Here is a 12,744-nt window from a genome sequence, read left to right on the forward strand (position 1 = left end):
ATCTGTGCCTAGAATAAGCCCTGTTCTTTCTTGCTTATATCTGGTGTCTCTGATTAGAAAGCTTTTCCCCATCTTCTGTTAGAATTCTTCAGAGTGCATCTCACTTCACGTGCTGCATCTTCAGATGAAAATTGCCTGCTCGCTTCCCTCTTCTCTGTTAGATGGTTTGAATCATAGTGTGAGGCTTATTTTTCTTTATGGCACTTACAGCCCCTCCTCTTTTGTTGTTTGTGTGCTTGTCTTCATTAACCCTTGTAGATTAAATTCCTTTGCAGTAAGCACTAGGCTGATGTCTTATAACAGCAGTGTTGGCGTTGCGTAAACATTTGTTTCCTGAATTAAACTGAGAAAGTCTTATGGTTATATTCCCCTCATTTCTTTTATTTTTAAAAATTTATTTATTTGTTTATTTTTGGCTGCGTTGGGTCTTCATTGCTGTGCGCGGGCTTTCTCTAGTTGCAGCGAGCAGGAGCTACTCTTCGTTGCGGTGCACGGGCTTCTCATTGCAGTGGCTTCTCTTATTGCGGAGCACGGGCTCTAGGCATACAGGCTTCAGTAGTTGTGGTGCATGGGCCTAGTTGCTCCGCGGTATATGGGATCTTCCCGGACCAGGGCTCGATCCCGAGTCCCCTGCATCAGCAGGCGGATTCTTAAGCACTGTGCCACCAGGGAAGTCCCTCCTCTCATTTCTTGTACAGAAACCTCTTTAGTCTTGCTCTTTCAAAATTAGGATCACTGTCCTTGCTTATCATTGCCTGGAACAGCTTATCTTCTTGTCCTATCTTTGCATTTTTTATTTTAATTGAAGTATAATTGACATATAGCATTATATTAGTTTCAAGTATACAATATAATGATTTGATATTTGTATGTATTGCTAGATGATCACCACAGTAAGTCTACTTAACATATGTCACCACACATAGTTACAAACATTTTTTTTTTCTTGCGATGAGAATTTTTAAGATCTACTCTCTTAGCAACTTTCAAATCTGGAATACAGTGTTATTAACTGTAGTCACCATGCTGTACATTACATTCCATGGCTTTATTTATTTTGTACTTTTTGATCCCTTTTACCCATTTCACTATCCTCCACCCCCTCCCTCTGGCAACCGCCAGTCTGTTCTTTGTATCTATGAGTTTGGTTTTTTGTTTTGTTTGTTTTTCTTTAGATTCCACATACAAGTGAGATCATACAGTATTTATGTTTCCCTGTCTGACTTAACTTCACTTAGCACAGTGCCCTCAGGGTCCATCCATGTTTTTTTTTTTTTTTTTTGCGGTACGCGGGCCTCTCACTGTTGTGGCCTCTCCCATTGCGGAGCACAGGCTCCGGACGCGCAGGCTCAGCGGCCATGGCTCACAGGCCCAGCCACTCTGCGGCATGTGGGATCTTCCCAGACCAGGGCACAAACCCATGTCCCCTGCATCGGCAGGCGGACTCTCAACCACTGCGCCACCAGAGAAGCCCAAGATTTCCTTCTTTTTTATGGCTGAATAATATTCGTGTGTGTGTGTGTGTGTGTGTGTGTGTGTGTGTGTGTGTAGAAAACGTGGCATATATATATATGCCACATTTTCTTTATCCATCATCCATCAGTGGACACTTAGGTTGTTTCCATATCTTGCCTATTGTACATAATGCTGCAGTGAACATGGGGGTGCATATATCTTTTTGAGTTATTGTTGTTTTCTTCAGATAAATACACAGAAGTGGAATTGCTGGATCATATGATAGTTCTATTTTTAATTTTTTGAGGAACATCCTTACTGTTTTTCATAGTAGCTGCACCAATTTACATTCTCACCAACGTGCACAGGGGTTTCCTTTTCTTCACATCCTTGCCAAAATTTGTTAATGCTTCTCTTTTTGATAATAGCCATTCTAACAGGTGTGAGATGATATCTCATTTTGGTTTTGATTTGTAGTTCCCTTATGATTAATAATGTTGAGCATCTTTTCGTGTACCTGTTGGTCATCTGTATATCTTCTTTGGAAAAATGCCTATTCAGATCTGCTCATTTTTTAATCAGATTGTTTATTTTGTTGATGTTGAGTTGCATGAGTTCTTCATATGTTTTGAATATTAACCCCTTATCAGATACATGATTTGCAAATATTTTCTCCCATTCAATAGGTTGCTTTTTCATTTTGTTGATGTTTTCCTTTGCTATGCAGAAGGTTTTTAGTTTTGTAGTCCCACTTGTTTATTTTTGCTTTTGCTGCCTTTACTTTTGGTGTCAGATCCAAAAAATCATTGCCAAGACTAATGTCAAAGAGCTTACTGCCTATGTTTTCTTCTAGGAGTTTTATGGTTTCAGATCTTCATTCAAGTCTTTAATCCTTTCTCAGTTAATTTTTGTGTATGATATAATATAGTGGTCCAGTTTCATTCTTTTGCATGTAGCTGTCCAGTTTTCCCAACACCATATATTGGAGAGACCGTCCTTTCCCCACTGTAAGTTTTTGGCTCCTTTGTTGTAAATTAATTGACCATATACGCATGGGTTTATTTCTAGGCTCTCTATTCTGTTCCATTCATCTGTGATTCTGTTTTTATGCCGATGCCGTGCTGTTTTGATTACTATAACTTTGTAAAATAGTTTGAAATCAAGAAGCATGATGCTTCCAGCCTCGTTCTTTGTTCTCAAGATTGCTTTGGCTATTCAGGGTCTTTTGTGGTTCCATACAAATTTTAGGGTTGTTTGTTCTATTTCTGTGAAAAAAGCCACTGGAATTTTGATAGGGATTGCATTGAATTTGTACAGTAGATTGCTTTGGGTGGTATGGACATTTTAACAGTATTACTTTTTCTAGTCTGTGAGCACAGAATATCTTTCCATTTATTTGTGTCTTAGTTTCTTTCATTAATGTCTTATAGATTTCAGTGTACAGGTCTTTTACCTCCTTGGTTAAATTTAATCCTAGGTATTTTATTATTTTTGATGCCGTTGTAAACGAGAAAGTTTTTGTAACTTCTCTATTAGTGTATAGAAATGCAGCAGATTTTTGTATATTGATTTTGTATCCCGCAACTTCACTGAATTCGTTTATTCTAATGGTTGTTTTTGGTGGAGTCTAGGGTTTGCTCTATATGATATGATGTCATCTGCAAATAGTGACAGTTTTACTTCTTTCTAATTTGGGTGCCTTTCCTTTCTTTTTCTTGCCTAATGGTTCTAGCTTGGACTTCCAGTACTATGCTGAATAAAAGTGGTGCGAGTGGGCATCCTCGTCTTGTTCCTGATCTTAGAGGAAAAGCTTTCAGGTTTTCACTGTTGAGTACGATGTTAGCTACGGACTGAACTTTTACAGCCTGCATCACTGTAGTAGTTTTTATTCTCCAGTTTCTCAAAAAGTTTATTTTTCTGAAAACTACCTCTAACAGTTAAAAATCTTTCCTTTCCCCTAGGTCATTTTGACCTCTTGTGGGTAGTATGGGATTCACACAGATAATGCTTCTCAGTGTAAGCATCAGCATATCTGAAACCTATATTTACACCTCTGTGAGGTCACATTTTTGGTGAATCGTAATGGTGTAATGTGGAACCACTGATAACGTAGGGCCAACTGTAAAGTTATACACAGCTTTTCAACTGAATGGGGGCTTGGCACCCAACCCCATGTTGTTCAAGGCAACTGTATACACAGTATAGTAGGATATATTATTTGGCGCACAATAACATACTTTTTTAACACTCCACAGTTTGAAGGCAGTATTCTAGAAGTAAGTGCAGAGTTTTGTTTTGTTTTTAATTTATAAAAAATCAACTGGTGTTCACTGAGGAAATTTAGAAAATACAGATGTCTGAAAAGGAAAAAAATTCATAACTCCATAAAGTTCATTATTAACCTTTTGGCATATTTTCTTGTATTTTTTCTGAGTAGAGATAATTTTTATATTTTCTGTTTTACCTTTAACGTTTTAGCAAATTATTTTCCTATGTTATTACAAATTGTTTTAAATATTTAAAATTAATCCATAATATCTAATTATGTAGTTAATTTGCTTAACCACTTCCATGTATATGCCTTTGTTTTGTGTCCACTTTTTGACTATTACTGAGAGTGAATTTGTCTTTTGCTTACCCCCCAGCCCCCGTGTGTGTGTGTGTGTATGTGTGTGTGTGTTTCTGATGCAGGTTGTTAAGAAAGGGATAAGAATAAATTTAAGTCTCTTGATGCGTGTCACCAGATTGGTTTCCAGAGGACTGTATCCACTTATCTTTAATATGATGGGAGGCATATTTTTCAGCCATGCACTTATTTGTACTTTTGCTCGTGAGGAAAGTTGGGGAGCTGTAGTTGAAATCTTTCCTTGGCTCATAGTGGAGCTGTGTCCTCCCACCTGATCCTGGTGGTGGGGTCTCCTACTTCATGCTGGAAGCATCTTTGCTCTCCCTTGCTTCTAGATCCCTACCTTGATTGACCGGATGCTCGTGTCGTCCAACACGAAGACCGGGGCCGCTGGAGCCGAGGCCTTGTCCCTCCTCCTGAAGCGGCCCTGGGACCCCGCTGTGGGAGTGCTCTCTCATAACAAACCAGTAAGTTGGACTTAACTGTGGCCCGTGAACTTATTTTTAGAATCCAGTCTTAGAACTTTGGCAGGAGGATAATGGCTTGTTTAACTGCTTTCATTAATAACTGGCTGGGTGTCGTGCTTAACGTAGTTTCCTGAGCAAATTAGCATTGGTTGGGATAAGAAGGGTATTGGGGTTCCATGGAGGAGCACCTCTCATTCACTGGCTCTCTGGTGGGGTCTTTCTCCTTAGAGCAAACTCCCCGGCTCTCCTCTCATTCTCATTGCCTCCTCCGGGCCCTCCAGCTCCGTGTTCCCCACCTCGCGCCGCCACCGCTTCTGGCAGTCTCAGCTGTCCTGCTTAGGCAAGGTATGTACTGGGCAGGAGGAACTCCTCCTGTGGAGGATCGAGCAGACAGAAACGAAGAGGGGGTCAAAACGGACGAACTTAAATGTGGAGCGTCCCCCAGGTCTCTTTTTGTCTAGAATGCCCATGGTGCTTACCCGAGGTTGAAGGGATTTAGGTAGGTTAAGCAGACTTGAGAGGAGATTTGGAACTTAGCTCTGCTCTCGTGGCTGCCACTCTTTCCTTTAGGTCATCCCTGTTGCCACGCATCTGCTGAACAATGGCAGTGGCGTAGGAGTTCTGCAGTGCCTGGAGCACATGATTGGGGCCGTGCGAAGCAAAGTGCTGGAGGTGAGAACGTCCTATTGCAGTTCACTGTGGCACACCCAACATTCTGCACCAATCTGTGGCCTCCAGTCTCACTGTCTTCTTTCTCTTCCCACAAAGATTCACAGCCATTTCCCCCACAAACCCATTATCTTGATTGGCTGGAATACAGGAGCCTTGGTGGCCTGTCACGTAAGTAATCCCCATCTTATTTGGAGGTTGTCCTGAGGTAGACTGCTGCTGCTACTACTGCTGCTGCCCAGCTTGATGATAGTGACTGTTGAGCGCTTTTTAATGTTCCAGAGCACTGTGCTAGATGCTTTGCCTACAAACTTTACTTTTTAACTTTATTGTGGAAAATTTTAAGCAGAAATTGAAAGGGAGGATAGACTCGTATAATAAACCTCTTGGGCCCCTCACCCAGCTTTGCCAGTGATCAGCTCATGGCCAAGCTTTTTTCATCTTACCTCTGCCTACTTTCAGTCTCCTCCAATTATTTTGAAGAAAATCTCGTATCATTGTGTTTATATATATATATTTCAGCATGTATCTCTGAAAAAAATTTTTTCTTTCTCCCCCTAGACATAAGTACTATTTCCCCACCTAAACAAAACAAAACAAAACAATAATTTTAGCCAGCAAAAATTTTCATAGCTCTGTAATTTGATGTTGTGTTCCTGTTCTTTCCCTTTACAAGGCATCAGAGAACCTTTTCTTTATTATTTTACATACACTTGCATGTATATTAGTTTGTATAAGTGCCTCCGACCTGTCCAAAGCCCCAATTCTCAAGTGGATCAAGTAAGCAAAGTCTGTGCTGCTTCATGTAGTGTGAGTGACATCTAGGGGCGTGAGAGGAAGAAGGCCATCTCCCGGTGCTCCCTGGTCCCAAGGATGGCAGTACCCTGTCAGCGACTGCTCTAAGAAATTTGGGGTGTCTGGGAGCTATCAAGTTCAAAAGGGAGAGGTTTTCTTCACTTAAGGGAAAAGAGCAACATTTGTGTTCTCCTGATGGCATTTGTTATTAGTGGAGGGAAAAGGGAGGACTCTAGCCTCGCAAATTGCCAGGCTGGAAGTATTAAACTTCCCATCCTATGGTTCAGCCCTCTTCTGGGGTCCACTGAGGGCCCCAGTTCTCTAGGTGGTGGCTTCTGGTAGAACAGCACATCTTGTGTTCTTTGCTCTTACTGCTGCAACCCTGGCTGGTGCACCTAGGGGTTATGTCCTAACCTAGTTATGTACACCTAGGGGTTATGCATGACAGCGGGGGAGGAGGTGGGACTGGCTGGTGGGTCTGGACCACCCCAGGATTCTGGGTAGGATGTAGCTGCAGTGAAGTCATTTGACCTTGAGACAAACCGTGCCATTATTTCCAGGTGTCGGTGATGGAATACGTCACTGCAGTTGTCTGCCTTGGGTTTCCTCTGCTTACCGTGGATGGCCCCAGAGGGGTAAGTGCAGGGTGTGGCTGATTTCTGGGTCACTGGCAGGTGAGAGTACGGGAGTGCATGCCTCGCCCAAGCTGCTGTTCAGTGACTGCAGTTGCCCAGCTGACTCTCTTGAGCACGCTTGCCGGGGAAGTACTCAGTGAATATGCACTGGCTGACTGTAAAACCTGGATCTGTTTTAGGATGTGGATGATCCCCTCTTGGATATGAAGACTCCAGTCCTCTTTGTCATTGGTCAGAATTCCCTGCAGTGTCACCCTGAAGCCATGGAGGACTTCCGGGAGAAGATTCGGGCTGAGAACAGCTTGGTGGTGGTTGGGGGAGCTGATGATAATCTCAGGTGGGTAGGTTCCCCCAGAGCTGCAAGAGTGCCATGTTGGAGAGATGCTTATCAGGTGGTGATGTAATAATAGCTAACCTGGTTCAGTGAAAAGAGGGCATTAAAAAACTTAAAAAAAAAAAGTTTTTAAACTAATTCAGATTTCTAAAAAGTTGCAAAATTAGTACCAAGAAATTCCCTATACTGTTCACCCAGATTTCCCAAATGTTAACACCTTACATAACCAAAGTGTAATTATTGAAGTCAGGAAATTAACATGGATATGATACTGTTACCTAATCTACAGACTAACATTTCATCAGTTATCTCACTAATGTTCTTTTCTGGTCCAGGCTCAAATCCAGATCACACACTGTTGTTGGTTGCCTGCCTCCTCAGTCTCCTTTAATTCGGTACTGCTCCTTAGTCTGTCTTTGTCTTTCATGACCTCGACACTTTGGAAGACTTCTGTTTTGTAGACGGTCCCTCAATTTAGGTTTTTGACATTATCTTATGATTAGGTTGAGGGTGCACATTTTTGGCAGGAATGCTATGGAGCTGATGTGCCCTCAGTGCACCCCTCAGGGGCTACATGGTGTTGATGTGTCTTATTACTGGTGATGTTAACTTTGATCCAGGAAGCATCTGCCAGGTTTCTCTATTGTAAAGTTACTGTTTTTCTCTTTGTAGTTAGTAGTCATTTTGTGGGGAGAAAATACTTAAAGGTGTTGTAATTATAGTCTTGGCCATTGTGCTTTCACTGGGGTAGGCATTTCTTTACGTTTTATTCCTTACTGAGGATGAATGTGAACATAGACTTTATTTGTGTTAAGCATCCTTTTATATATCTTGGAGTATAAACAGCCAAAGTTTAGAGAGGATTTTAAATTTATTTTTTAATTTATTTTATTTTTGGCTGCGTTGGGTCTTTGTTGCTGCACGTGGGCTTTCTCTAGTTGTGGCGAGCAGGGGCCACTCTTCGTTGAGGTGTGTGGGCTTCTTATTCTGGTGGCTTCTCTTGTTGCAGAGCACGGGCTCTAGGTGTGCAGGCTCAGTAGTTGTGGCTCGCAGGCTCTAGAACACAGGCTCAGTAGTTGTGGCGCACGGGCTTAGTTGCTCCACAGCATGTAAAATCTTCCCGGACCAGGGCTCAAACCCATGTCCTCTGCATTGGCAGGTGGATTCTTAACCACCGTGCCACCAGGGAAGCTCTGGAGAGGATTTCAGGAGGACATCTTTAGTCATTGAGATGGCCATTCTTCTCTTACAAGGCTGGCTCCCTGTAGAGCCTTTAGTTATGTTTTTATGAAATGTACTGAAAAAGAGGTTGTATCCTTTACTGGTCTCCTTTTTTATATGCTCAGTCTTAGATATTAACTTCATTTGGGTGCTTTAACTAGAGAGCTTAAAGCGAGTACCTATTCCCACCTCTCTTGTCAGTTTCTTACCCAGAGATGCTTTGGAGAAGTCCTCCTGGCCTTTGTCATTTGACAGCTTCTTGTGGACCTAGAATCTAATCCTTTGATGCTCAAGGCAATGTTTGCTTGTAAATACATTATCTTTCTTACTAATTCAGACGTTCTTATCTATAGGAGAATAGACTGTGTGTGTTGAGTCGTGGTGAGGGAGCAGGAGAAGTGGAAATAACCCTTAGAGTTACGTTGTGAGGCTACTTACGAGACATATTTGCATGGTGCCAAGAACATTGGACTGAGAACTGGGAGACCTCAATTTAGTCTTGGCTCCCTTGCTAAGAAGCTTGGGTAAAATACTTAACTTCTGGGACTCTGTCCTCATCCATAAAATGAGCATTGTTACACAAGGTCAGAGGCCTACAACCAGTAAATTGAGGTCACAGAATTTGGAGGCTCAGAATGTTGTTCTTCATCCTGTCACTTGGTGCCCTGTTTCTCTCTCTGCTGAGACCCCCAGTCAGAAGCCAGGGGGTTTAAGGCTGGCTGGCTTTCAAAGAGGAGAATGCAGAAACTGTGGTCAGTTTCTGTCATCCCTTTAGAACTAACCTGTGGCCACCTTACCTTCCCTCCTGCTAATCTCATTTCAGTAGCACCCAGTAATCTTTTCAATAGCACCCAGTAATCTCAGGGTTTGGGTCTCTGTTGGAGTGGAGATGAGGTCTTAGCAATCAGATAGAGTATACCTGTGAAGCCATAGGTATAGGACTTCTGAAGTATACCATCCCGGGTACTTTCCATGTATTCTTTGGTTCTTTACAAATGTTGTTTTGTGTCATCCCCATTAACTCCATGAGTGAGGTGTTACGGTTCCCCATTTTTCAGATGTGGAAACTGAGGTTCAGAGAGGCTGCAGACCTGCCTGAGGGCTAACATAGTCTTCCTTCTTGGGTCTAGAGAATAACCAACACAGAAGAGAAATGGTGCTGTGGAATGTTTGGAAAGTAAACATTTCCTCTTTTTTGTCTCTTAGAATAAGCAAAGCAAAGAAGAAATCGGAAGGGTTGACTCAGAGCATGGTGGACAGATGTATTCAGGTACACAGTAGCTTTATGTGGTTTTCTCAGCTAGGCTTGCCTTTCTGTAACCTTTTAGGCTCGGTCTTGTTGGCAGCAGCCTGTTGACTAAGGAGGATGGGTATCCACTGTGGCCTCTGTTGGTCCTAAATCATAAGCAAAGGAAAGGGGGAAAGGAGAGTAACAATCTAAGACATGAGCAGAGCATTAGGGGAGGAAGCGTTCATTGGAGGAGTGGTAAAGCGTGACCACCCCAGAGTACTGCCTCACGGGTGCAGGGCGCAGGCTTCTGCCGGTCCTTGGCTGAGGCTGGGGTTTGTGCCAGGCTTTGTGTGGTAGGAGGGACCGGCACACTGACATCAAAGCTGAGGTGAATCGATCTTAGTCGGGACTGTCGGGGTGGTTCCTGTTCTCCAGACAAGGACTCAGAGGCCTTGGCCCCTCTTTACACTAGGATGAGATTGTGGACTTCCTGACTGGAGTGCTCACTCGCGCGGAGGGGCATGTGGGCTCTGAGCCTCGGGATCAGGATGCTGAGAAGAAGAAGAAGCCCCGGGACGTGGCCCGCAGAGACCTGGCCTTTGAGGTCTCTGAGCGGGGCAGTCGACCTGCGTCACCAGCTGCCAAGCTACCTGCCTCACCCTCAGGCTCGGAGGTAATGCGGAAAGGGAGGGAGTGCTTTTGCTGGGGAACGGGGACTGAAGAGTTGGTTCCTTCGCTTCCTGGGGATGCCTGTTGGCCTTGGTGGGCCTGTGAGTTCCTACGAGGGGAATTCCTGACCAGGGAATTCCAGGGGGACTTGACGATTGACAGTCAATCTGGATGACATTGGCTTGGCCCTTGTCCTTCTTAATCTACTCAGGATCTCTCCAGTGTGTCCAGCAGCCCCACCTCCAGTCCCAAGACCAAGGTGACCACAGTGGCCTCTGCCCAGAAGTCCAGTCAGATCGGAAGCACTCAGCTGCTGAAGAGACATGTGCAGCGGACAGAGGCTGTGCTGACCCACAAACAAGCTCAAGGTATAGCTGCCTGGCCCGGTGGCCTCTCTTGGGTTCTGCCTTCTGCAGTTGATGCCATGTGGCAGTTGGAAAGTATTGGCATCTGCAGCTTTTTCCCGACATTTCTGTCCAGGCAAAATTAGGTTGAAATAAATACTGAGGGCTGTTTTCAAGGGTAAAATACCACAAAAGGTGATAGTAGTGTGACTGTATAGTTCCACTAATTATAGCTTTGGCTTGGTGTTTGGGGAAGTTAGGCTTTATGAGCTGACTACATGTATATTAGCCTCAAATTGTTTACCAACTCCGGGCCCTGCCCAGCCTCTCCTGCAGTCAGGGAGCTCTTCGGGTCCCGCAGACAAGGGGATTGGCCGTGCTCATCAGATTCTAGGGCAACTGCACTGGTGTCGTGCCCGCCCTTTGTTTTGCCCTTGAAGAGTTAAGATTCCCACGCTGGGACTTCCAGTGAAGCTTTTCTGGAGTCTCTGCAGATAGGTTTTCGATTAGGCTGGGAAACATTTGTTTGGTTGAAATTAGAGTTTGGAGAACAGTCAGCACAACGTAAGAAGCTGTGGAAAAGGCGTGTGCAGTGGGTGGAGAGGGGAGCAGCAGTGGCTCTACCCCTGGCCCACTTTGATCCAGTTGGGCAGCCGTGAGGCGAGGTCTCTTGGGCACTGGTGTCTGGTGGTGTATCCAGGAGCGTGTATCATCTGAGGGTCTCAGGTGCCCGGGAAGAGGCAGCAGCCAGGGCTGGCTGTCAGGTGGACGTGCAGGCGGCGGGAGGCTCCTGTGCTCTCTTCCCCTGCGTTTCTTTTAGTGGAGCCCAAGGATCAGGACTCAGACCCAGGCCTCTTACGAGGTTGCCCGTATGGTGCTAACAGGGAGCAGAAGTGTGAGTGGGTCGGCGCAGACGCAAAGGAGGCCAGGCTCCTCGGGTCCACGCATGACCTGCATCCTCTTCAGTGCTGGCCGGAGCCAGGTTCCAAGTGGGCCTTGTCTTCTTGGGCTTCTGATGAAGAGAGAGCCAGCAGTGTGCCAATAATTAGTGGAGGCTGTAAGGAGTTCTGGAAGGCGGACGGGTGCGCCGGGTTCGAGATGGGACCCGGAGCATCACGGAGGAGAGCCGCAGCACAGCAGCCTGGTCTCGGCAGAGCTCGTAGGTGGGGCAGTGAGAACAGCTCATGGTTATGGGCCCTCACTGCGTGCCTCGCCCTCTTCTTGGCACTTGGCTTGCTGTTGCTCGTGGAATGTGGGCAGTGGCCGCGTGAGGCAGGTACATTTACTGCCTTCCGTTTATGGGTGATTCCATGGTGCTGCTAAATGGCAGAGTCAGGTTTCAAACCCATGCAGTAATTCCAGAAAAAGCCCCTGTTGACCATTTTCCAGAACATTTTCATACCTTTTTCTTACTCCTCTTTTTCTCCTTTCTCTGGCTGGCTGTGATTCTGTAATTCTTTCTGATTCATTCCAGCGCAGTTTGCTGCTTTTCTGACACAAAACATGCTGGTGAGGAAAGCTCTTCCTCCCGGCACCTCCTCCTGTCTCTTTGGTGAGTATTGCTCTTTCCTCACCTTTTCACTCTCTGCTCTCTGCTGCTCTCCCCTTCTCCCTCTTATTTCTTTCCCATCCCTGCCTCTCATTTGTCTCTGTTTGGTTTCCCCCTGTTCTTTTCTCTCTGTATTTTTCCATCTTCTGTTTTTTTTTCTCTGCTGACGCTTTTGCTTATTACTCCACAGTCTTTGCTTTTTCCCCCGTCTTTCTGTTTGCCTCTCTTGGTGTTTTTCTCCTTTAATCTCTTATTGTGGCTCTTGCCTCTGCTTCTCCTGTGTGTGCCTATAGGCCAGTGCCTGTGAGCCTGAATTTCCCTGTGTTTTTCTCCCTGCCTCTGGTTTCCTGCTTCCATCCTGGCCTCTGCAAGCACTTACCAAGCATAAACCTGTAACTCCTTTCCCTTTCTCCCTCCTTCCTATTCTGATTTTAGTCGATGCAGTCCTTCCTTTCAGCTGGTTGTGGCCTGACTGTGGTCTGGAGTAGCTCCCTGGGGCCCCATGGCAGCCCCCCGGCCTCCCATTTCTCGTGTGATTCCTGCCTTTCCGCCCCTGATTGCCTGTGCTAAGAAGAAGGACCGGGGTGGGCTTCTAGGTTTGAAGAGGAGGGGAATCCATGAGGAGACCCGAAGGATAACTTCAGAGTCGGGGAGGCTTGGCCACGTGCAGGATGAGTCTGTCTGATGCAGTGGAGGGGGAAGCCCATGTGTGAACAGGTGGCCTTTCTCTGTACTAGTACAAATGACCT

At 45.2% G+C, this 12,744-nt stretch overlaps 1 protein-coding gene across 6 annotated transcripts in view; it reads left to right on the plus strand.

Moving 5' to 3' along the window:
* The window catches only part of KANSL3 (KAT8 regulatory NSL complex subunit 3), a 42,690-nt gene that overhangs the window by 18,067 nt on the left and 11,879 nt on the right, over positions 1–12,744 (plus strand). For all 6 annotated transcript variants that reach the window (XM_060117146.1, XM_060117147.1, XM_060117150.1 and 3 more), the window contains 9 exons: positions 4,417–4,548; positions 4,777–4,893; positions 5,119–5,220; positions 5,317–5,388; positions 6,573–6,647; positions 6,827–6,984; positions 9,409–9,472; positions 9,906–10,106; positions 10,314–10,470. In XM_060117146.1, the coding sequence (XP_059973129.1) occupies positions 4,417–4,548; positions 4,777–4,893; positions 5,119–5,220; positions 5,317–5,388; positions 6,573–6,647; positions 6,827–6,984; positions 9,409–9,472; positions 9,906–10,106; positions 10,314–10,470 (1,078 nt within the window). The remainder of the gene's footprint in view (positions 1–4,416; positions 4,549–4,776; positions 4,894–5,118; positions 5,221–5,316; positions 5,389–6,572; positions 6,648–6,826; positions 6,985–9,408; positions 9,473–9,905; positions 10,107–10,313; positions 10,471–12,744) is intronic.

Source organism: Mesoplodon densirostris, chromosome 14 (genome assembly GCF_025265405.1).
Source record: "Mesoplodon densirostris isolate mMesDen1 chromosome 14, mMesDen1 primary haplotype, whole genome shotgun sequence".
NCBI lineage: Eukaryota > Metazoa > Chordata > Mammalia > Artiodactyla > Ziphiidae > Mesoplodon > Mesoplodon densirostris.